This window comes from Eurosta solidaginis, chromosome 3, assembly GCF_040869045.1.
Source record: "Eurosta solidaginis isolate ZX-2024a chromosome 3, ASM4086904v1, whole genome shotgun sequence".
Lineage (NCBI taxonomy): Eukaryota > Metazoa > Arthropoda > Insecta > Diptera > Tephritidae > Eurosta > Eurosta solidaginis.
In genome coordinates, this window is record NC_090321.1 from 193976019 (window position 1) to 193999998 (window position 23980).

General features: G+C 36.3%; 1 protein-coding gene across 2 annotated transcripts in view; it reads left to right on the forward strand.

Annotated features, from left to right (window-relative positions):
* The window catches only part of Pfk (ATP-dependent 6-phosphofructokinase), a 49316-nt gene that overhangs the window by 18856 nt on the left and 6480 nt on the right, over positions 1-23980 (forward strand). Inside the window, exons 5-8 of one of the 2 annotated variants that reach the window (XM_067774423.1) lie at positions 965-1073; positions 9737-9925; positions 9986-10255; positions 10325-10485. In XM_067774423.1, the coding sequence (XP_067630524.1) occupies positions 965-1073; positions 9737-9925; positions 9986-10255; positions 10325-10485 (729 nt within the window). Of the gene's footprint in view, positions 1-964; positions 1074-3953; positions 4063-9736; positions 9926-9985; positions 10256-10324; positions 10486-23980 lie in introns of both variants that reach the window. The other variant, XM_067774422.1, reaches the window with a different exon arrangement.

Here is a 23980-nt window from a genome sequence, read left to right on the forward strand (position 1 = left end):
CTGCCGAGGCGATTGCTTGGAAATTATCAAGAAGAAGAAATCAGCTGATGGGATAACACCACCTGGAACTGAATTCGCCTTTATTAGATATTTATTTATTGAAATACTGATGCAAAATCGGCTTAAATGCATATGCATATGAGAGCATTTGAATGTAGTGTTAGTTGCACACGCACATATCCATCCGCACTCGTTAATGATGCGCTCAGTAAAATACGATTGTAAAATAATTGGCAAGATGTACCTAGTGAGTTAGTGACAAAGTTGTATATATTTTTGATGAATGAATATGAATTAACATACATATGTGCCTAAATTTTACCAGAAGTACCTATGTACAAATATGCTTACATTCATAGTACATATATATCTTCTTATATTACTTGTTTTCTTCTGGAACTGCTTGTTTGACATTTTTATAACATTTGTTCCATTCCATTCAGATGTATTGTCCTAGTTCGTACTTACATATGTTATGATACTCTGCGGAATACTTTAAAGAACTTCATCGGTAGCTGTGAGTTCCAAAATATTAACGAGGCTCGTATACGTTATTCTTATACCAATACCAACAGAGAACTGGGGTCATGCTCTCTGTGGGGTATACATCTATAAATCGTACTCACTAGTTTGCCAACAGAAAGCCGATTATTTCTTTGTTGTTGTTGTCGTTGAATTGAAATTACAGACCTTGGTCGGGAAAAAATCTGAGTCATTCCGGTACAAAGAATCTGTTACCGTGGACGGTGTACGTATTCTCTTCACCAGTTTCCACAAAATATCTTTTGCCACAGGCTCAGCAAATCGTAGAACAGGAAATTTATCAAACAATATACACAACTCCCCAAGAGAATTGAAGAAACGTTGTAAAGTGAAGATATATAACCTAAATGAAGGAGACGCATTATGTAGTGTTTTTTTTTGATTGTGTTCTCGTTATGGTGCAAAAACTTTTTTCTTACAGCTATTTGGCACTTGTAGCCGGTCTGTGCAGTGAGGCTGATTATATTTTCATACCCGAAAATCCACCAAGAGCAGATTGGCCAAATAGATTATGTCAGCAATTGTCGCAGGCAAGCAAAAAAGAAATGGAAACTTTTAAATATAGCAACACTTAAATACTATAAGCACACATAAATTTGACTATTTTACTAGTAGAATGTTATTGCTTTCATTATAATCACAATCAACGTGTTACTTATTTATTTATCAATTTTTATAAATTTCATACACTGAAAGAAAAAGGCTTATAAAATCAACCGAATTACGGGTCAATTCATTATTATTGACTTGGGATAATAAATTAAACTAAACAATGTTTAAAAAAGCACTAGCGACATAGGCATTTCTGTAAGTTTTACGGGTATTTCTGTAAGTTTTTATCTATCGCAAATAGCTATTGAATCAACTTCGCACAAATTGTTTATTCTGAATTGAGTGTTGATTCTGAATTGAGTCAACAGTATAATCAACAAAAAAAAATTTATCAAATGTTGGCCACAGGTCTGTTAAAAAAATAAAAATAGATACAATATTTACGGGGCGAAGCCGTTCGGATTTTTTTTTCTAAATGAAAATACTTTCTTCTCAAGATTTTGATGTAGCTTTTTCCGAGCTTGAGAATCGGTAATTTTTACAGAATAGTCATAACTCGAAATCAACAGTTTTTCTTCTGTTGAAATAACCTGAAAACATTTTTTTTTCTGACGAATAATTCAGTCGAACTAACCATTATGCGATCAATTTGACTGAATTTCTTTTAGTTCAAGAACAACAAACCTGCTTTGTTGATTTTACTAGCTTCATTTCTTTCCGTGTAGACATTAAAGTATCTTTTTCCGAATAGATACAAACTATTTCAGATTAACAAAAAAGGTGCTATTCATATTTATGCTGATTTTACATACGCTTTGACGACATGCTCTTATTTTTTAGTAAATTCCTCATTCTATGGATCTTTTTGCACTCATTGTGCAAATTTGCACCTATTTTATGGTTGCCTAGTGACGCTCCATTCGTAAATAGGACGTTCTCTGAGGAGCAATTAAAATTTGTTTTGTTCTGTAATTAGTATTGCTAATAAAGATTTTAAATGTTTTAAAATTATTTAAATTTTTCAGTGTTTTAAAATTATTTAAATTTTTCAGTTTCTTGCACTTTTACCTGCCCCTACCAACTTCTAAAAACAAAAATTTCTGTTAATGAATATTGTTCCTAATTGTATATATTTGAGGTAATCCCAAATCTTTTCCCTTCCTTTTTTCAATATTACGGGTAATCAAAGTTTGGTGTATAAATTAACACATCTTTAGCCAACAAATACTCTCTCTTTGGTATCACCACCAGGGACACGAATTTCGAAACGATATTTTACCATACCGACTCTTTTGACGTTCGATGCCGATACTTACAATCGATAATTTTATGGCGATACTTTTTGGTATCGAGTATTTCGACCGCAGTATCGCATCGAATTTTCAGTAAAAATGCAAGTAATGACACCATTAATTGATTACATTGATTTCCGTAAGGTTGGTTCGATCAGCTGTTTTATCTGGTTATGGATAAGTCACCATTAATTGGTCCTTAAAGAAGAAATCTGCCATATATATGCTCTGTATGTTTGCCCCTCTGATTTACTTCGTGAACCGAAAGAAGCTTTGCGCTGAAGAATGAAAGTTGCCATTTATCATTCCTGTACCGGATTTACTTGCCGCGTTACTTAGCTTTGACAGCGCCATAAGTTGAAATATCTTAACTTTTTTCTCGCTTTAAATTCCACAAATTTTGTGTAACAAGATACACGTGAGGCCATACTTTGAACTAATCAATTAAGCGAAGCATAACTGCAACATCAATGAGCAAAATTTAATCAGCTGATGCCAGCTGCCAGCTCAACACAAAAGTGAGCGAGATATGTTTGCCAACTCGTGTAGCCTCTCGTTTCTTTTTGAAACAACAACAAATAATGGTTTTTGTAATTGATATTAGAGAAAAATTGTAAGGTACAAAATGAATATAAAACAAAAAGGCAACTCTTAGAGACCAATTGTACAGCGAACAACGGGATATTCATTTGGCTTAGCAGCTAAAGGCTTGCACTGATATGAATGTTAGAGATTCGAGTTCAACGCTCACCTCCCGAAAAGCTAGCTGATGAAGAAGTGAAATTCAGAAACATGCCCTAGGAACCATCGCCGTTTGTAAACTTACAATTTTTCTCTAATATCAATTACAAAAACCATTGTATAAAGCAATATGAGCAAAGCTCGCTAATTAAATACATATGATCATATTGATATAATAGTAACAGCGGAAGTATTAAAAAACAAATACTGTAAAAATCCGAACAAATGTTACTAAGCTTTCAAAAGCGCGTCTAAAAATCATATCCACACCATTAGGAATAAACTACATACAGAGTGTATGTGCCTACATGGTGATCAAAAGGAATATAAAACAAAAAGGCAACTCTTAGAGACCAATTGTACAGCGAACAACGGGACATTCATATGGTTTAGCAGCTAAAGGCTTGCACTGATATGAATGTTGGAGATTCGAGTTCAACGCTCAGCTCCCGAAAAGCTAGCTGATGAAGAAGTGAAATTCGGAAACATGTCCTAGTAACCATCGCCGTTTGTAAACTTACAATTTTTCTCTAATATCAATTACAAAAACCATTGTATAAAGCAATATGAGCAAAGCTCGCTAATTAAATACATATGAACAACAAATAATGTTAACAGAGTGTTAAGTGTGTTGAAGTTAACAGCCTATGTAACACGAAACTATGATTACCCCTAATGAGCTTAAAATTACACTTATTTTGTATTTTATTAATTGTGTAACTACCCATTATTATATGTATGTTTTTATGTATGTATATTTGCTTTGTGTGTTTGATTAACTTTATTATTATGTTTTTGTTTTTTTGTTTTTACAATTTCACTTAGTTATTTAGCCATTTCGGCGGCTTTAGCGAGTGAAGCCGATTTTATATTTATACCCGAGGAGCCGGTCCCTGTTAACTGGCCCGAAAAAATATGCAAGAAAATACTGCAGGTCAGAATGCAGCTTCCAATTGGAAATTTTTAGTTTTTTTCAACTATTTTATGTTAATATAAGCTTTTGTAAAATAATTAAGTTATTGCTTGTCAAAAAGTTTATTAGCTGGTGCGTAGAATGAAAAGCTGCAATTAACTAAGTTACTAAAACTAATTTCGGCATTAAAAACAGCAAAAATTATTACCAAATTTTATCAGTGATTTTCTACTTTTTTATTGCCTTAATTAAAGAATCTAGTGAAATTTATAACGAAGAAAAACAAATTAAAACTAACCAATTTCAAAAACGTATGCAAAAACTCAAAAATTCGTAAGTTTTTAAAAATCTTCATAAAAATTTGCAAATTTTATTTTTAATCTTTGTCCAAGTCTTTTAACTCGGACGAAATTCGAACGGATTGAACAAATTTTTTTTAAGAATTTTTCTCCATATAAAATTTTAAACAAAAAAATTCGAAAATTTTCTAATTTGAAGTTGGTTACCTCCCAAAATGTTTTCGGAAGAGATTAACATAATTTTCCAAACCAAATAATTAACATATCCCATAACGAATAATCTACCAAGTATTTTCAAAAATCTAAATTAACTTTTGTTTTTTTGAAACTTTTTCAATTTGGGAAGAATTCTTAAAAAAAGTTTTTCTAAATGAGTGCAAATTTTGAGACTTCAAGCTTTGTCTAACTAAAATGAATTTTAAAAATTTCTCGTATTTTCGTCTTTTTTCAAAAACGTTATCAATAACTGTTAACATAATTTTGCAAAAAAAAAAACGCATTCAAGGTTCGATTCAACCTCAAGGCCAGAACAACAATTTTTTTAATGATAATTACTGTTTTTTTAATTTTTCTATAATTGAAAATTGTATTTTGTTTTTGGAATAGTAAGTGCCATAGCTGCGCAGATAGATCCATTTGGAAAGGTGCTAAGCCTTCATCATCAGTACGCTTTAGGCACGCTGCACTAACCATTTAGTGGTGGTTTGTACCAACTATATTTAAGCAGCGTTGCGCCATCTGTTGCAATTCACTGATACTCCTGATTTTGTTTATTTTCAGTTACTTTGTTTGACATTCCCGTGTGCCCTTGGTTTATTAACAATTGTTTTTGTTTTATCGGCCTATTGATAAAGGATTCAAGGTTCGATTCTAGCTCAAGGCCAGAACAATATTTTTTTTAATGATAATTATTGTTTTTTTAATTTTTCTATAATTAAATAAATTTTATACTTACTATTCCAAAAACAAAATACAATTTTTCAATTATAGAAAAATTAAAAAACAATAATTATCATTAAAAAATTATTGTTCTGGCCTTGAGCTAGAATCGAACCTTGAATCCTTTATCAATAGGCCGATAAAACAAAAACAATTGTTAATAAGCCAATGAAATCGAAGGTGTAGAGTCCGTTGTTTATCTTGGTAGTATTGTCTCAAATAAGAGCGGTGCAGATGAGGACGTTCAGTCTCGCATAAACAAAGCAAGAATGGTTTTTGGGCAACTGGCAAACGTGTGGAGGTCCAGCCAAATATCTTTAAAAACGAAGCTTCGACTGTTTAATTCGAATGTTAAATCAGTACAGTTTTATGCTTGCGAGACGTGGAAAAGCTCAACTTCAATTCAGAAACGTCTACAAGTTCTTATTAATAAATGTCTGCGCCGAATCCTGAAAATTCGATGGCCGGAAAGAATTTCAAATGACGACTTATGGTCTAGAACGAATCAACCTAAGGCTGCCACAGAAATAACCAAGCGTAAATAGTCGTGGATTGGTCACACTCTCAGAAGACCTCCAGTAAATATAGCCAGACAAGCATTGCGATGGAATCCACAAGGAAGCCGACGACCTGGTGCACCTGCGAAAACTTGGCGCAGAACTGTGGATAAAGAACTCGAAGACGCAGGATATACGTGGAATGACATCACAAGAACTGCACCTAACAGAATAAGATTTAAGTCGGTGGTCGAGGCCCTATGCTCCAATAGGAGTTGAGAAGGATGATGATGATGATGAATTTAGATTTTTGAAAATACTTTGTAGATTATTAGTTATGGGATTTATTAATAATTTTGTTTGGAAAATTATGTTAACCTATTCCGAAAACTTTTTGGGAAAAAGGCGAAAAATTGAGTTGTTTAAAAATCTTCATAAAAATTTCATGTGTTTGTTTTCAGTTTTTGTCGAATTCATATCAGTTAGGCGAAACTTGAAGCTTAAAAATTTGTACTGATTTCAAAAACAAACTTTTTAAAGAACTTTTTTTCCATATAAAAATTACAAAAAAAATTTCGAAAATATTTTGACATTTTTTTAAGTTGGTTTACCTTTATAGTTTTCGTTATGACATTTATTAAGTTTTTTTTTTTTGGAAAATTATGATAACCGATTTCGATAACTTTTTAGAAACAAGACAAAAATTCTAGTTTTTAAAAAGCCCCATAAAAATTTTGAAATCCCTATTTAGAATTTTCGTCCAATTCATTTCAGTTAGGCGAAGCTTGGAGCTTCAAAATTTGCATTGATTAAAAAGATTTTTTAAGAAATTTTCCCAATTATAAAAATTACAAAAAAAAAAATAAAGATGTTCGAAAATATTTCAACACGCTTTTAAGTGCGTTTACTTTTATAGTTTTCGTTATGGATTTCATTAACTTTTTTTTTGGAAAGTTATGTTAACTAATTTAAAAAAAAATTTATAAAAACTTCAAATTTTTATTCAGAGTTTTTGTAAAATTCATTTTAGACGAAGTCTGAAGTTTTGAATTTCGCACTGATTGAAAAAAACTTTTTTAAAAGATTTTTTTTCATATAAAAATATAAAATAAAAATTTTCGAATGTATCGAACATGTTTCTGATTCGGTTTTTATTGTTTTCGTTATAGAATTTATTTATCTTTATTTTTTGAATTAACGACCATCAAAAAAAGAAAATACCTGATAAAATTTCCAAATAACTCTTCGCTCTTTTCCTTTTACGTGTGTATGTGTATATTTACATATACGCTTTATTTACTTTTTGTGTTTTTTTACTTAAAGTAAATTAATTATGGTAAGGGTTCTTGTGTTGACATCTTTAAACTGGCGCTTTTGTTGTTTTTTGTTGTTATGTGTTTTTATGTACAAATTTCGTTAAATTGTTCTTGATGGCGTTAAAAATATATCGAAACTCTTAAATAAATAGTCATACAAATAAAAACTTATGTATATTTAAACAAAAAACAACTTTCTCCACTGTTCCGGTCTTCACAAAAAGTGTCGAATCGATTTTGAAACCACTTCGAACGATTAATTTGTTTGCTGTTATAGCAGTCGTATTGAAAATGTTCAATATTAATCAATCCATACGTTGGGGGCTATTTGAATTGAAATTACAGCTTATGATTTCTTCTCGAATACAAACGAGATTTTCGAGATTTGAGAAATTGAAATCGAAAATTCTGCTTCTCGCAAGATTCTCCAAATACTCGTAAAGCTCGCGAGCTTGTCAACATTTAATTTAGTCGCTGCATTGGCAGTATTTTATATTTAAAACTTACGATTTTTTCTCGAACACTGCCAATGCAACGATTAAATTGAATGTCGAGAACCTCGCGAGCCTTACGAGTTTTTCGAGATTGGATTTTCGCGAAATTGTATGCTCCAATTGAATTCGGCAAATTTTATCGATACGAGAAAAAGAAAGCTTTTTAAATTGAATTTGAGACCATTTTTTGAAATCGAAAGCTGGAACATGGCAGAATACCTTTCTACATTCGCTCTCATACTTTGCCGCTTCTCGCCATATTTATATGGCGTTCATCTACATTCTATGCACAAAAGTCTTTCAGTATTCCATGTATGTAATATATTTTTGTCACTTTTTCTTCATTTTAGTTGAAAGCTTTTTCCGTTCATTTAATTTTTCATGTTCTCTAGTACTTAGTTGTAGCTTTTGAAATTTCACATGTTCATTCCCTTCATTGTCATATAATACGATTTTTCATTGCATTTAGATTTAAGTTAGAAAAACTTAACACCATTTTCATTCCATATATATCGAGTTCTAAACGCCCTTAAGCAACTTGAACAGCAGAAGAATATTTCCCAAGAATATAAAAATTGTGTTAAAATAGTTGAATTTGGTTGCTAAGTCAAGCCCTTAGAACCTTTTGACGGTTAGAATTCGATATATTGTCATAATAGTATGGAAAGCGCGTTCTGCCTCTTTAAAAGATCGGAGTTTCTTGTCACTGCCACCTACAACAACAAAATTCGTTTTGGTTTGTGAGTAAAAAATCGTTGTTGGATCGTTACCTTAATACTATCTTGAAAGCCATCTTAAAGTTACCATGAAAAATGTTCGAAACGGTCTTGAAAAAGATCTTTTTTACCGTAGCTATCTCGAAATAGTCAGAAAACGATCACGAAATAGTCTGAAGATCACTATTAGTAGTAGAAAGTGGTAACGAAATAATATTTAAGGCAATCCCGAAACGTTTTCGAAATGATCAGGAATACAATATCGAAACTACCCTTAAGCATTCCCGAAAGTCATCCTGGAGTTATCCTATTATTCCTAATTCCGAAACTATCTCGAAATGGTCACAAATTATTCTAAACTGGTCGTAGAGTTATCGCAAAAACAACTTCCGAAATGGTCCCGAATAGTCCTACGATCACTATTAGTAGTCGAAAGTAGTACTGAAGTAATTTAAACAATTCCGAAACATTTTCGAAATGGTCGCGAAAACAATCACTTAGAGGTTATCTTGAAATGTAGCCTAGTAGTTCCGATACGATCCCTAAAATAATTCCGAAAACATTTTAAAATGGACCTCAAACGAAACAGAAAACGGAATTACCCTGACAAGGACCAGAAATGATTCGAAAACAGTCTGGAAATTATTTCAAAAGCAATATTGATCTCGATGTGGTTGTAATATAGTTTTGAAACAATTCCGAAGGTAATCTGAAATGGTTCCGATGTTTATACCCAAACAAGTAACATTTGCTTATACCCTGACATATTATACCGGCATACTCAAAGTCATACTTAGCACTGCCCATTTTTCAAAAACTGTTAGATCTCGATTCATATGATCCATAAAGTTTATATTAGTCGTCAAGATCAATATAACTTAAAGTTGTAATGGTTACAAATTATTAAAAAGTGACTGTTTGACAGGGACTCGTCATCCACTTTTTAAAAAAAATTAAATGTTAGATCCTTCCATACTATTGCCTATTCAATCAAATCCGCCCTGCCATACTGATTGAGTCACAAAAACAAACTCTGGACTTCCAATTATCTGCACATCCAAACTATCAGATTGTCTTTTCAGTGTGACACCCCTCAAGCGTTTGATTCCAAGCGAAATACCTCCGACCGTTTGTCCGGTTTATATACAACCCTGCTACTATGAAATTGTCATTAAAAGGTTATTACGACTCAATTCAAACAACTATTCTTCTTCCAAACCAATCTGAGAGAGTGCGAGTCATGCCCTTTCCATGCTGAGACAAAAATATTTGCGGTATATACATATGTTTATATTTAGCTGTATGCGCATTTATCAATTTATGTTTTATATTAAAAGTTAACAACATCATCATTTATTTCCATTCTCGAACTTTTTTAAATTGCGAAATAACTAGAATTTTTTTAAATTTTATTATAAACCGCGCATCACATAGGAGCGTAATGCTGGTCAACGTTTGAACATTATTATCGTTGCCGAGGGTGCTATTGATCGTGACGGTAATCCCATCACCGCTGAAGATGTCAAAAAAGTGGTTGTTGATAAGCTTCAGCAGGACACACGCATAACTGTGCTCGGTCATGTACAACGTGGTGGGAATCCCAGTGCTTTTGATCGCGTTTTGGTATGTTACTTCATTATAATTGTGTACGTGCCCACATATCTAACATTTTCGTTCTTACAGGCTTGTCGCATGGGTGCTGAAGCTACTCTCGCACTTATGGAAGCCACTCCCGATTCAGTGCCATGTGTTGTCTCTTTAGATGGTAATCAGGCAGTGCGTGTACCATTAATGGAATGCGTTGAACGCACCAAAGAGGTGGCAAAAGCTATGGCGGAGAAAAATTGGGAACTTGCCGTCAAATTGCGTGGACGTTCGTTCGAACGCAATTTAGAAACTTACAAGATGTTGACACGACTAAAGCCACCAAAAGAATCAGTTGAAAATGCCAAGGTCTGTATGTGGTCTTGAATTCAGTTTGAATGTGTAAATTTATAAATTTTTCACATCTATATTTAACAGGGTTATCGTATGGCTGTGTTGCATATAGGTGCTCCGGCTTGTGGTATGAATGCTGCCGTGCGTAGCTTTGTGCGAAACTGCATTTATCGTGGTGATACCGTATTTGGTGTACACGATGGTATTGAGGGTCTTATTGCTGGTAATATCAAAGAAATGGGCTGGTAAGTTAAGCAAAAATATTGTTGTTGGTACTAATATATGTCTCGAGGAATCAACGGTAGACGTTCCAATCCGTTTGGAAGAAATCAAAAGGAGACAGGAATTGCATATGATACACATCAAACGGGAAAGATGTGGAAAAAATCTAGGACTGCAAAATGTCTATGATCATATGCAAATTTTACGACGTTAGACTCACAAAGTTGCTCATATCTCCAAAGATACAAGACTTAAGGCTCCCGATGGGCATACTAACTGATCCCTGCCTTCTGGCATCACATGCTTATAAATTTGGCCTTGTCAGTAACAGCAGATTTAGGAAGTGCGAGCTAAATCAAAAACGGTTGAGCACGTTCTGTGTTCGTATCCTGCGCTCGCGTGGTCAAGGCTTCAGCTGGTAGGGGCGGCAGAGCTGCCAGATCTCGAGGCAACAATTAAGCTAGGGCCTATACAACTTCTAATATTTGCCAAGAGAGCGGAATTATTTATTACATAAGTCCTGGTACCTAAATAGGGGTTTTTCTATGGACATATTCAGTCTATGTGAGGTCTCAATTGATCGGCCAGTTCAACCTAACCTAACCTACGTACATATGTATATGAGTATGTATATGGGGTATTCCATCCCATTTCGACCAATTTTGAACCCGACCCCTTAAGAATTGGCTGAAAGTTTTTCTTCTTTTTCTAGCTTACGAAAGACGTTTTTCAGAATTTTTTCAAATTTTTTCATCCAACTCAAAAAAAGTTATGAATTTAAAAAAAAGCACCGTTTTTGTTTTCAAAATGCTATAACTTTTTCAAAAATTGACCGTTTGGGATCTTTTTTTTTTTTTTAAAATTTGTTTTTAAATGTACTTTTCGGGAAAAAGACAAAAACATTTTTATTTCTACGGCTCTCCAACTCCTTCTTCAGTTGCTGGATCTTCAATTCACTTTACTTTGGCATGTCCAAGTTGTATTCGAAGTCTTCGGAATTTATTCAACAATTCCTCTTCTGACACCAATTGTAACGAATTTACTGCAAATCCTCTTATTTGCAATCTTCTGCTAAGTTCGAATCACTAAACTTTCTTCTTTTTCTAAACGTTTTTCAGAATTTTTTCAAATTTTTTCATCCAACTCAAAAAAAGTTATGAATTTTTAAAAAAACACCGTTTTTGTTTTCAAAATGCTATAACTTTTTCAAAATTTGACCGTTTGGGATCTTTTTTTTTTAAATTTGTTTTTAAATGTACTTTTCGGAAAAAATACAAAAATATTTTTAAAGTTTACAGTTTTTCGAGATTTTTCGAATTTCGCCATTTTTTTTTCTCATAAAAAACTTCAATCAATTCCGCAATCATCCCCACTAATCCCGGAGTGGGCCGATTTTTTTTATATTTTTTTTTTATTTAATTGAAAAAAAAATTTTCAAAAATAAAAATTTTTTCAAAAATAAAATTTTTTTTTATCAATTTTATTTATATAACAAAAAATGTAAGAAAATGATTTTTAAGTATTCTTTTCTTTATATATTATGGTAATCTACGATTAAAATGACTCGCTTTCGCTGTCCAGCAACTGCATTAGGCCGGTATACACATAAATTACCATAATATAAAAAGAAAAGGATACTTAAAAATCATTTTCTTACATTTTTTTGTTATATAAATAAAATTGTTAAAAAAATTTTATTTTTGAAAATTTTTTTTTCAATTAACTAAAAAAAAGTATAAAAAAAATCGGCCCACTCCGGGATTAGTGGGGATGATTGCAGAATTGATTGAAGTTCTTTATGAGCAAAAAAAATGGCGAAATTCGATAAATCTTGAAAAACTGAAAAATTAAAAAAAAACTTTAAAAATATTTTTGTATTTTTTCCGAAAAGTACATTTAAAAACAAATTAAAAAAAAAAAAGATCCCAAACGGTCAAATTTTGAAAAAGTTATAGCATTTTGAAAACAAAAACGGTTTTTTTTTTTTAAATTTATAACTTTTTTTGAGTTGGATGAAAAAATTTGAAAAAATTCTGAAAAACGTCTTTCGTAAGCTAGAAAAAGAAGAAAGTTTAGTGATTCGAACTTAGCAGAAGATTGCAAATAAGAGGTTTTGCAGTAAATTCGTTACAATTGGTGTCAGAAGAGGAATTGTTGAATAAATTCCGAAGACTTCGAATACAACTTGGACATGCCAAAGTAAAGTGAATTGAAGATCCAGCAACTGAAGAAGGAGTTGGAGAGCCGTAGATTGAATACAACCGGCATTAAACTAGAACTTCAGGAACGACTACGACAGGCAATGGAATTAGAAGGAATTGACGTGGAAGAGTATGACTTTCATCTTGATGGCGAGGAAACAACAAAAATGGAAGAAACACCGGAGACAGTTACGAGCACAGACTTGAATATGATTTTAGCTGCAATATCTGCTCGAACAACGACAGTGTCATCTCAGAACAGAAGACATATATGGCATCTCAACTGGAAGAACAAAAGACAAGTATAGCATCCCAACTGGAACCACAGGAGACACGTATAATATCAAAGATGGAAACACAACTGAAAGAACAAGAGACACGCATATCTTCGCAACTGTCAGAACAGGAAGCAAGGGTATCATGAAAACTGGAAGCGCAGGATGCAAAAATCGCTCAATTTCAGGCAGAAGTCGATGATTTGAAGTGTCGTATGGAGCAGTTGAAATCGTCCAGCTGTTTCAGTAAGCAATCCAAAGGTAAAAACACCATCCTTTGACGGTTCTGTTCCTTTCCAGGTCTTCAAGCTACAATTTGAGAAGACCGCAGCAGTGAACAACTTCAATGCGGAAGATAAAGTTGCTGCACTGTTCGTGGCATTGAAAGGGCCTGCAGCGGAAATCTTACAGACGATTCCAGAGTACGAACGGAACAGTTATGAAGCATTGATGGCTGCTGTAGAACGACGTTATGGAAGCGAGCATAGAAAACAGATATTCCAAATTGAGTTGCAAAACCGCTGCCAAAAAGCAAATGAGACATTGCAGGAGTTTGCTTCAGATATTGAAAGATTGGCTCATCTTGCAAATGCGGACGCACCCGTGGAATACACGGAAAGGGTAAAAATCCAGAGTTTCATAAATGGCATACGAGATGTGGAAACGAAGCGGGCTACATATGCGAATCCAAAACTAACATTTGCTGAAACGGTATCGCATGCACTGACTCAGAAAACAGCCTCACTTTTGAGTAAGCCAGCGTACAAAGCTCATCGCGTGGAAGTGGAAAAGGCCAGAGTGGGTAGACGCAATATTGGAGGCGCTGAAAGGATATCAAAAGCGGAGTGAAAGAGTTATCAAATGCTCCAAATGCGGGAAGCCCGGTCACATTGCACGTCATTGCGATCTTGATCCTAGTGGTTTCAACAGCATGGGTGGTCTTAATAACAAAGCTGGAGGGGATGAGCAAGAGCATGTCAGATGTAAAGAACGAAAACTTGCCCCAGCTATTGAATGTCCTGTGATATCTGTGTCGCAAATTGGAAGAAAATCGAGCAGTCTTGCCGTCGAAGGAAAGCTGGATGGCAAGGAACGTGTACTGACTGTAGATACGGGCGCATCTCATTCCTTAATCCGATCTGACTTGGTCAACAGGAAAGTAAAACCGTTACCTGGAGCAAGGTTGCGTACGGTCACGGGCGAGTATAACCAAGTCCAAGGAGAAGTGGTATGTGAGGTATTAATTGGAAAGGTCATGGTTCTACACAAATTCATTGTGGCGGAGATTGTTGATGAAGTCATATTGGGAGTGGACTTCTTGGTTGACCATGACATCAATATCGATATGCAGAGAAGGGTGATGCGTTATAAGAACCAGGATATACCACTTAACTTCAGTTTGCAGAAAGGGTTCAGCTGTAATTGGGTACTGGTGGAGAAGACTCGACAAAGACCACGAAATTCAAAGGTAAAGGTTGATGGAACAAATGGGCCAAACAAAACCGAAGGTACCTGTGAGAGAAACACTGGCATTGAAAAGCCCTAACGGACATACTAAAACGAAGGAAAGAACTTCGCAGAAAGAATGCAAGGGTGGTTTCAAGCCAGGGCACACTACTATTGTGAAGCGTCGGAACGATACTGATTATGCATGGCAAATCCGTCCAGTGCAAGCTCTACGAAGTAGTTCATTGGCCAAACAACAGAGTGTGAAGGAACGAACAAGGGTATTGAGTAGTAGGATGAACAATAATTCGAAAGGTTTCTTGGCGAGAGATTCGGTACTGTTATACAACCCTCACCGGCGGAAAGGTGTTCCATCCAAATTTCGGTGCAGTTGGGAAGGCCCGTACAAAGTTGTGAAGAAGATCAGTGACACCATCTACCGCATACAAACCATTGGTAAACCACGAAGTAGAAGAGTGGTGCATTTGGAGATGCTAGCAGCGTTTAGATCGGGAGATTTGTCTTATCGGGACGATCAGACTTAGGTGGAGGGCAGTGTGATGAATATGAGTGACACTAGGTGATACTCACATCCCTAGTCTGATGCTAAGTAAACGAAGTCAAAACAACAATAAAGCAGACGGTGACTAAGTAAATTATGGAAGCGCCTAGAAGATGCCACGAGGAAATCACAGAGTATAAAAGCACCAGCGGTAGAGGCGCTACAAGCAGTTTCAGTTAAGCACGCTATCTGTCGGGAAATAGATCAGTTTCATTTAAGCTATCAGTCAGTTTGGTTATTAAGCAAGTTAGTTGCAAAGTATAAGTGTTATTGTGAAGTACTTTAATAAAGGCCATTTTTCCATTTTTCAATATTGGAGTTATTTATTCAACAGTTTAGTGATTCGAACTTAGCAGAAGATTGCAAATAAGAGGATTTGCAGTAAATTCGTTACAATATTTTAGTTTGATACAAATCATTTCTGCTTAAGTTCGTGAAATACAATAAAATTGTTTTATTATTTTAATATGGAGCTTTTACAAAATAAGGTGATAAATTATTTTATATTATCTTTAAAATAAAATAACAAAACTGTGTTTTTATACCAATGAACGATCAAGAGTAAATCACTGGTGCCATATGGCGATACTGTCTGAAAAGCCATATTCTGGGGAATTAGAAAACGAGATATGCGTTTGAACAAGAGGGTACAAGAAGAAACGAAAACTTCCTAAAAGATTTCGGAGTAAAAAACGAAAGCTGTATGAAGTTAAACCAAATCCCTGCGCAGGTAAAAAGTGTGGAAACAAGTGTTGTGAAAAGCTTAGTGAGCAAGATCGGTTGGTGCTAAATGAACACTTTTGGGGCTTAGGCAACAATATACGACAAAGAGATTGGCTTCTATCGTGCATGACCCGGAAATGCGTTCAAAGGAGAACATCAGATAGCCTTAAAAAATAGTGGAGCTATGCATATTTCATTACCTATAACGAAAAGCGTTTTAAAGCTTGTCAGCAGTTTTTACTGAAAACACTTAATATTTCCCAAAACACGTTAATATATTGTAACGAATATTAGCAACACTAAGGGGTACAGCCATCTCTAAGCCGATGCTAAGCAGTGACGTGAATGCACATCAATAATTCAATCATTATGTCTACACATATGTACGTACACACAGCAGAGAAGCAACGCACAAACACATGCATATATCTTATCTGAGATATGCAATTATAATTTTGTAAGTGTCGCTCAAAAACACATGCGCATATGAGAGCTATACACGTACATCTGTTGTTATAATTATAACAGATAACCAACTAGTAGATTCTAGAACAGAAGCGCCTAGAAGATGCAACGAGGAAATGAAAGAGTATAAAAGGCCTCAACAGTAGAGGCGCTACAGTCAGTTTCGATTAAGCACGCTATATGTCGAGCAATAGCAGTATTATTTTGAAAATCAGTTGTAGTGTTATTGTAAAGAACTTGAATAAAGGCCATTTTGCATTATTAAATATTGGAGTTATTTATTCAACAGTTTAAGGATTCGAACGTTAGAAGAAGATTGCAAATAAGGGGAATTGCAGTAAATTCGTTACAATTGGTGTCAGAAGAGGAATTGTTGAATAAATTCCAGAGGAAAACAAGGACATGGCAAAGTACAGTGAATTGAAGATCCAGCAACTGAAGAAGGAGCTGGAGAGCCGTGGATTGAATACAACCGGCATTAAACTCGAACTTCAGGCACGACCACGAGAGGCAATGGAAGCAGAAGGAATTAACGTGAAAGAGTATGTCTTTCATCTTGGTGTCGACGAGACAACAAAAATTGAAGAGCAAAATGAAACATCGCAGACAGTTACGAGCACAGACTTGAACATGATTTTAGCTGTAATATCTGCTCAAACATCGACAGTGTCATCTCAACTGGCAGAACAGAAGACATATATGGCATCTCAACTAGAATCCCAGGAGAACCGTATAACATCCAAGATGGAAGAACAGAAGACACGTATTGCAGAAATGTCGTCAGAAATAACATCGACGATTGAAGCACAAGAAACGCGTATTTCAGATATGTCGACACAGATTACATCCAAGATGGAAGCACAATTGGAGCGCTTATCATTGCAGGTGGCACAAATGTCTTCGCAGTTAGAAGCACAGAAATTGTACAGCTCGGGGACAAAATGGATGCCGAAATAGAAGCTTTGAAAGGTCGTATACAGGAGTTACAAATAAATCGCCCAACAGTTTCAGCGAGTAATCCAAAGGTAAAGACACCATCCTTTGACGGTTCTGTTCCTTCTCAGGTCTTTAAGCCACAGTTTGAGAAGACCGCAGCAGTGAACAACTGGAATGCTGAAGATAAAGTTGCAGCTCTGTTCGTGGCACTGAAAGGGCCTGCCGCGGAAATCTTACAGACTATTCCAGAGTACGAACGGAACAGTTATGACGCATTGATGGCTGCTGTAGAACGAAGATACGGAAGCGAACACAGGAAACAGATATATCAAATAGAATTGCAAAACCGTTACCAAAAAGCTAATGAGACTTTGCAAGAGTTTGCTTATGATGTTGAAAGGTTGGCTCATTTGGCAAATTCGGACGCACCCGTGGAGTACACCGAGAGGGTAAAAATTCAGAGTTTTATAAATGGCATACGGGACATAGAAACGAAGCGAGCGACATATGCAAACCCAAAACCCACATTCGCAGAAACGGTATCCCATGCGCTGACTCAGGAAACAGCGTCACTTTTGAGTAAGCCCACATACAAAGCTCATCGCGTGGAAGTGGAAAGGCCAGACTGGGTATACACAATTTTGGAAACATAAAAAGGAACGCAGCAGAAAAACGATGGTGCCGTCAAATGCTTTAAACGTGGAAAGCCAGGGCACATTGCACGTTATTGCAGTACCAATCCTAACAGTTCCACCAATGTGGGTGGCCGTAAACGCAGGGCTGAAGGAGAGGAGCAAATCTCAAAATCCACTCAATCGTTAAACTAAAGCGAGTCAGCCGCAAAGGGCGACAGCTGGCTCCCTCAATTGAATGCCCCATAGTCTCTATCTCGCAAATTGGAAGAAGGTCAAGCAATCTTACTGTCGGAGGATATGTGGATGGAAAGGAACGTTTACTGACTGTAGATACGGGTGCATCCCATTCCATCATTTGATCAAATTTAGTCAATAAGAAGATAAGACCATTTCTTGCAGCAAGATTACGTACAGCCACGGGAGAGGACACCCGGGTAATTGGAGAAGTAGCATGTGAAGTAGCAATTGGGAACGTCACGGTACTACACAATTTTATAGTGGCAGATATTGTTGATGAAATCATAATTGGAGTGGACTTCTTAATCGACCAAGGCATCAAGATCGATATGCAAAGCAAGACGATGCGATATAAGAACATGGATCTGCCACTTAATTTCGGCTACGAGAGAGGCTACAGCAGTAAACGAGTGCTGGTGGAAGAAAGTCAGCAAATACCACCAAAATCCGAAGCAGTCATCTGGGCAAAGGTTGATGGGGATTGTGGGACAAAAAAATTGTGGGTTGTCGAAGCAGCAAACAAATCAGCACCGAACATGCTTGTAGGAAAAACCCTGGCTATGACAAAACAAGATGGACGTATTCCGGTAAGAGTACTAAATGAGTTCAAGTCACCACTCAAACTGACTAAAGAAGCTATTTTGGGAAGATGCCAAAAGGCTGAAGTAGTTACTAACTGTGAACAGCTCCAGGAACACGTTTCATCTAGTGATACTGATCTTTCAAATGACATCACGGCATGGGCTAGAGGAAGATTATCAGAGTAAAGCAAAGCAACTGCTCCTAAAGTACGCAAACATATTTGACCAGGATGGTTCCAAACCAGGCCGCACCAATGTTGTGAAACATCAAATTGACACTGGAGACGCGAGGCCGATATGTCAAGGTCCTCGTAGTGTTCCACTGGCAAAACGGGAAGTTGTGAGTCAAATCGTACAAGAAATGAGCGACAGCGGCGTAATCGAACCATCAGCTAGTCCATGGAGCTCACCTGTGGTACTTGTGAAGAAGAAGGATGGGAAAATGAGGTTTTGCGTGGACTACCGCAAGTTGAACGATGTCACGAAAAAGGATAACTACCCATTGCCAAGAATTGACGACACTCTGGACTCGCTCTCCGGTACAAAATGGTTTTCCACACTGGACTTGAAAAGTGGGTACTGGCAAGTGGAAGTGAAGGAGGAAGACAAAGAAAAAACAGCCTTCAGCATCGGAGATGGTCTTTGGCAATTTACAGTAATGCCTTTTGGACTTTGTAATGCACCAGCTATTTTTGAGAGACTCATGGATCAGGTATTGAAAGGACTGCACTGGAAAACATACTTGGTATATTTGGACGACATCATCGTATTGGGCAAGAACTTCGATGAACATCTTAAAAACTTGGAGGAAGTTTTCGAGAGAATAGCTGGCGCTGGTCTGAAACTAAGTCCCAAAAAGTGTGCGCTGTTTAAGAAGGAAGTAAAGTATTTGGGTCACAAGGTAACGACAGAAGGTATCCGTACAGCAAATGAAAAGATAGAGGCAGTAAAGGATTGGCCAAGACCACATAACTTGCATGAATTAAGAAGTTTCTTTGGGCTGTGCACATATTACCGTCGATTTGTACCAAAATTTTCCAGCGTAGCCCATAACCTCCATGAGCTTACAAGAAAAAATAAAGCTTTTGAATGGAAGAAGGAGCAAGAAGTGGCTTTCCAAAAATTGAAAGAGCGTTTGTGCACTGCCCCAATGTTGGCATATCGGATTCCAGGAGCAACCTTTATTCTAGATACAGATGCGAGTGGATATGCTATAGGAGGCGTTTTATCACAACTCGTCGATGTACAGGAGAAGGGAGTTGCATACTACAGCCGTTCGATTGGAAAACCAGGGAGGAACTATTGCGTTACACGGAGAGAGCTGTTTTTGAGTGCATTAAACATTTTCACAAATATCTCTACGGCCAGCGATTCCGCGTCTGGACAGATCACGCACCGTTGAAATGGCTTCTGCAGTTCCGTAATCCAGAAGGACAATTGGCACGGTGGATCGAGCGGCTACAAAGCTATGACTTTTCCATTGAGCATCGGAAAGGTAGTACCCATGGGAATGCCGATGCAATGTCACGAAGGCCATGTAGTTTGGAATGCAAGCACTGTTCAAGGGCCGAGGCTAAAGCAGACATTATAGATGTCCGGCTAATGACTATAACATGTACAGATGAATGGGACAAGGAACAGCTAAGGAAGTGTCAGCTAGAAGATACAGGTCTGTCACATGTTATGCAAGGGCTCGAACGAAACGAAAGACCAAATAGAGAGGAGATGTCAGCAGTGAGTCCCATTGCGAAGTCATATTGGGCACAGTGGAACAGTTTAGAATTGATATCCGGTTGCTTGCATCGAGTATGGGAGAGTGAGGATGGTCAATGCAAGAAGAAACTGATAGTTGTTCCCAGAAAGAGGATTCCTGACGTGCTCAGTGAGCTGCATAATGGTCCAAGCGAAGGTCATCTTAGAACCACGAAGACGTTCGAGAAGATTAAACAGAGATTCTATTGGGTTGGTTGCCGTCAGTCGGTCACTGAGTGGATTGCGAACTGCGTGGTTTGCAGCAGAGCGAAAGGGCCCAACACCCGAAGTCATGGCCAGATGAAGCAATATAACTCAGGTGCGCATTTGAAAGGATCGCTATGGATGTCGCAGGTCCATTTCCTACTAGCAACTGCGGAAACAAATATGTACTGGTGGTTATGGATTATTTCAGCAAATGGCCAGAGGTATACCCAATCCCAAATCAAGAAGCAGAAACAGTAGCAGAAGTGTTTATAAACAATTGGGTTGCAAAGTATGGTGTACCAATAGAGTTACATTCTGACCAAGGCAGGAATTTCGAATCAGCTGTGTTCCAGGAAATGTGTAAATCATTGGGCATTCGAAAAACGCGGACAACTGCATTGCATCCTCAGTCCGATGGTATGGTGGAACGATTCAATAGAACATTGGAGGAGCACTTAAGAAAAGTAGTACCATAAGAAGTGGGATTCCCGCATACCATTATTCTTGATGGCTTACCGATCAGCAGTGCATGAGACAACGGGCCAAACCCCTGAAAAGGTAATTTTTGGCAATGACCTTCGACTGCCAGCTGATTTGAAGTTTGGGATAGATGCCGATACTGAGAGAAATGTCAAGAAATCCACTGGTGTCTTGGAAGAAGAGCTGAGAGAGATACACGATCTTGTAAGACAACGAGCAAAGATTATGAGTGACAAGATGAAAGTCCGATACGATAAAGCAATTAAATAAGAAGGTTTTCAGGAAGGAGATTTGGTGCTGTTATACAACCCACAACGAAAAAAAGGTTTGTCCCCGAAATTGCAGTGTAATTGGGAAGGCCCATACAAAGTTATAAAACGGATCAACGATGTAGTGTACCGCATACAAACCATCGGTAAACCAGAACCAAAATGAAAGTGGTCCATTTGGAAAGGCTGGCAGCGTTTAGATCGAGAGATTTGTCTGATCGGGACGATCAGACTTAGGTGGAGGGCAGTGTAACGAATATTAGCAACACTAAGGGGTACTGTCATCTCTAAGCCGATGCTAAGCAGTGACGTGAATGCACATCAATAATTCAATCATTATGTCTACACATATGTACGTACACGCAGCAGAGAAGCAACGCACAAACACATGCATATATCTTATCTTAGATATGCAATTATAATTGTGGAAGTGTCGCTCACAAACACACGCGCATATGGGAGCTATACACGTACATCTGTAGTTATAATTATAACAGATAACCAACTAGTAGATTATAGACCAGAAGCGCCTAGAAGATGCAACGAGGAAATGAAAGAGTATAAAAGGCGTCAAAAGTAGAGGCGCTACAGTCAGTTTCGATTAAGCACGCTATCTGTCGAGCGATAGCAGTATTATTTTGAAAATCAGTTGTAGTGTTATTGTAAAGAGCTTGAATAAAGGCCATTTTGCATTATTAAATATTGGAGTTGTTTATTCAACAGTTTAGTGATTCGAACGTTAGAAGAAGATTGCAAATAAGGGGAATTGCAGTAAATTCGTTACAATATGTTAGAAAAAAACATAACTCTTCAAATACCTCTTGCCTGACCAAAAAAAGACCTCCTTCCCATAATAAGTCTGACGAAATAAATGTGGCTCTTTTGAAATCATTCATTGAACACCTACCAGCAGTTCCTTCACACTATTGTAGGAACAAAAATACTAAGTTATATCTTGCACAGTACTTTCGAAACGTGCCAACTTTGTATAGGTGTTACACGCAGCACTTGATAAATACAAATCAGGAGCAAGCTAAGTTATCCCTAAGAGTTTTTCGTACCATTTTCAAAAATGAATACCATATAGGCTTCCATTTGCCAAAAAAGGACAAATGCATTATTTGTGAAAAGTATAAGCATTCGGACAGAGAAGCACAAAACATTTTACAACAAACTGAGGAACATAAAATGCACATACGGGACAGAGATAAATCAAAATAAATTTTCTTAGAGGACCAAAGAAAAAGCAAAGAGAATGGGACGTATATCTGCGCCAGCTTCGACCTTCAGAAAGTATTGAATACACCACACGGAAAAAGCGTAAACCTTTTCTATTCAAGAAAATATGCTTTTTATAATGAAAGCGTTTACGAAAACGGCACAAGAAACGGTTATTGCTTTTGATGGGGTCAATCGGATGGAAAACGTGGATGTAGCGAAATTTCCAGTGCAATTTTCCAATACTTAAATATCGTGGATGAAAGGGGGACTCATTCTGATATAAGTCTATATTATGATAGTTGTGTTGGGCAGAACAGGAACAGAGCTATGCAAGCAATGATAATATATTTCTTAGAGAAGGCTGCTAATATAAAACACATTAAATTAACTTACCTGTTGCCTGGACATACCATGATGCCCGTGGACCCCATACATAGCACTATTGAGTCTTTTATTCGCGATACAAATGTTTGGGCTCCAAGTGAATGGTATACAATTATTTCGAATGCAAGAACTATACCAGAAAATTATACATGCATTTCAATTCATAATTCGGATTTTAAAGATTGGAAAACCTTTTCTCAAGCTTTGCTTCCAGCTTCAGTTAAAATATCATTTACGTCTTTGCGTTGCGCTATCTTCGAAAAAAATTCTCCATTGGTTAAACTACACCATGGTTATTTTCACGATAGCGGAAAAAAAGGTATACGATCTCAGTACAATTGTGCGGTCAAGAGGAAATTCTCTCATACTTAGTAAGGGTCCTGTTACCTTGTATGATCACTTCTTACATATTTCATCTGCAAAATATAACGACTTAAAAGCTCTTTGCGAAATGAATATCATACCAAAACAATTTCACTATGAATATATTAGCTTATCCCATACTGGAAAGATAATATATGTATACATTGCCTGAGACAGACGAAGATTACTGAATTATTTTGTTTACAACAATACTGTTTAATATATTGTGTTCAAATTTGGAATTGTATAAGTTTCCTTTAATTTCAAATGTATGTATGTACTAAAAAATTACAATAAATACGCCTTTAATGTACTCCTATGTAATCTGAAAAATATAATTGAATAACTTCAAATTTAAGGTAACCAACAAAATAGTGTTTGGAAAGTGAGCCAACATGACAGCAAAAAAAACCTAAGTACAGATAACAGGACTTTCGGTACAGTGTGGTCAAAAACCGAAGTCTTAATTGTAGGCTCAAGAAATATTTTATACACATACCAAATTTCATGATAGTAGCTAGTTTTTGTCAGAAGATAATTGCAAAAAATCTTCTACTGTAAAATTTACTTTTTGTTGGTTACACCTAAATTGCGGGAAGGGCTCGATATATTACGCTTTTACATAAAATGTTAAAATAGATAATAACCGATTCCTGCTTAAGTATAAAGACAATGAAAATAAAATGCATGCGCACCTAATCATAGATGTTGCGGTTCCCCCCATAAATTCAGAAACACATTTTTTCAAAAAACATTAGTCAGAACCCTTTTTTCAGAAAGC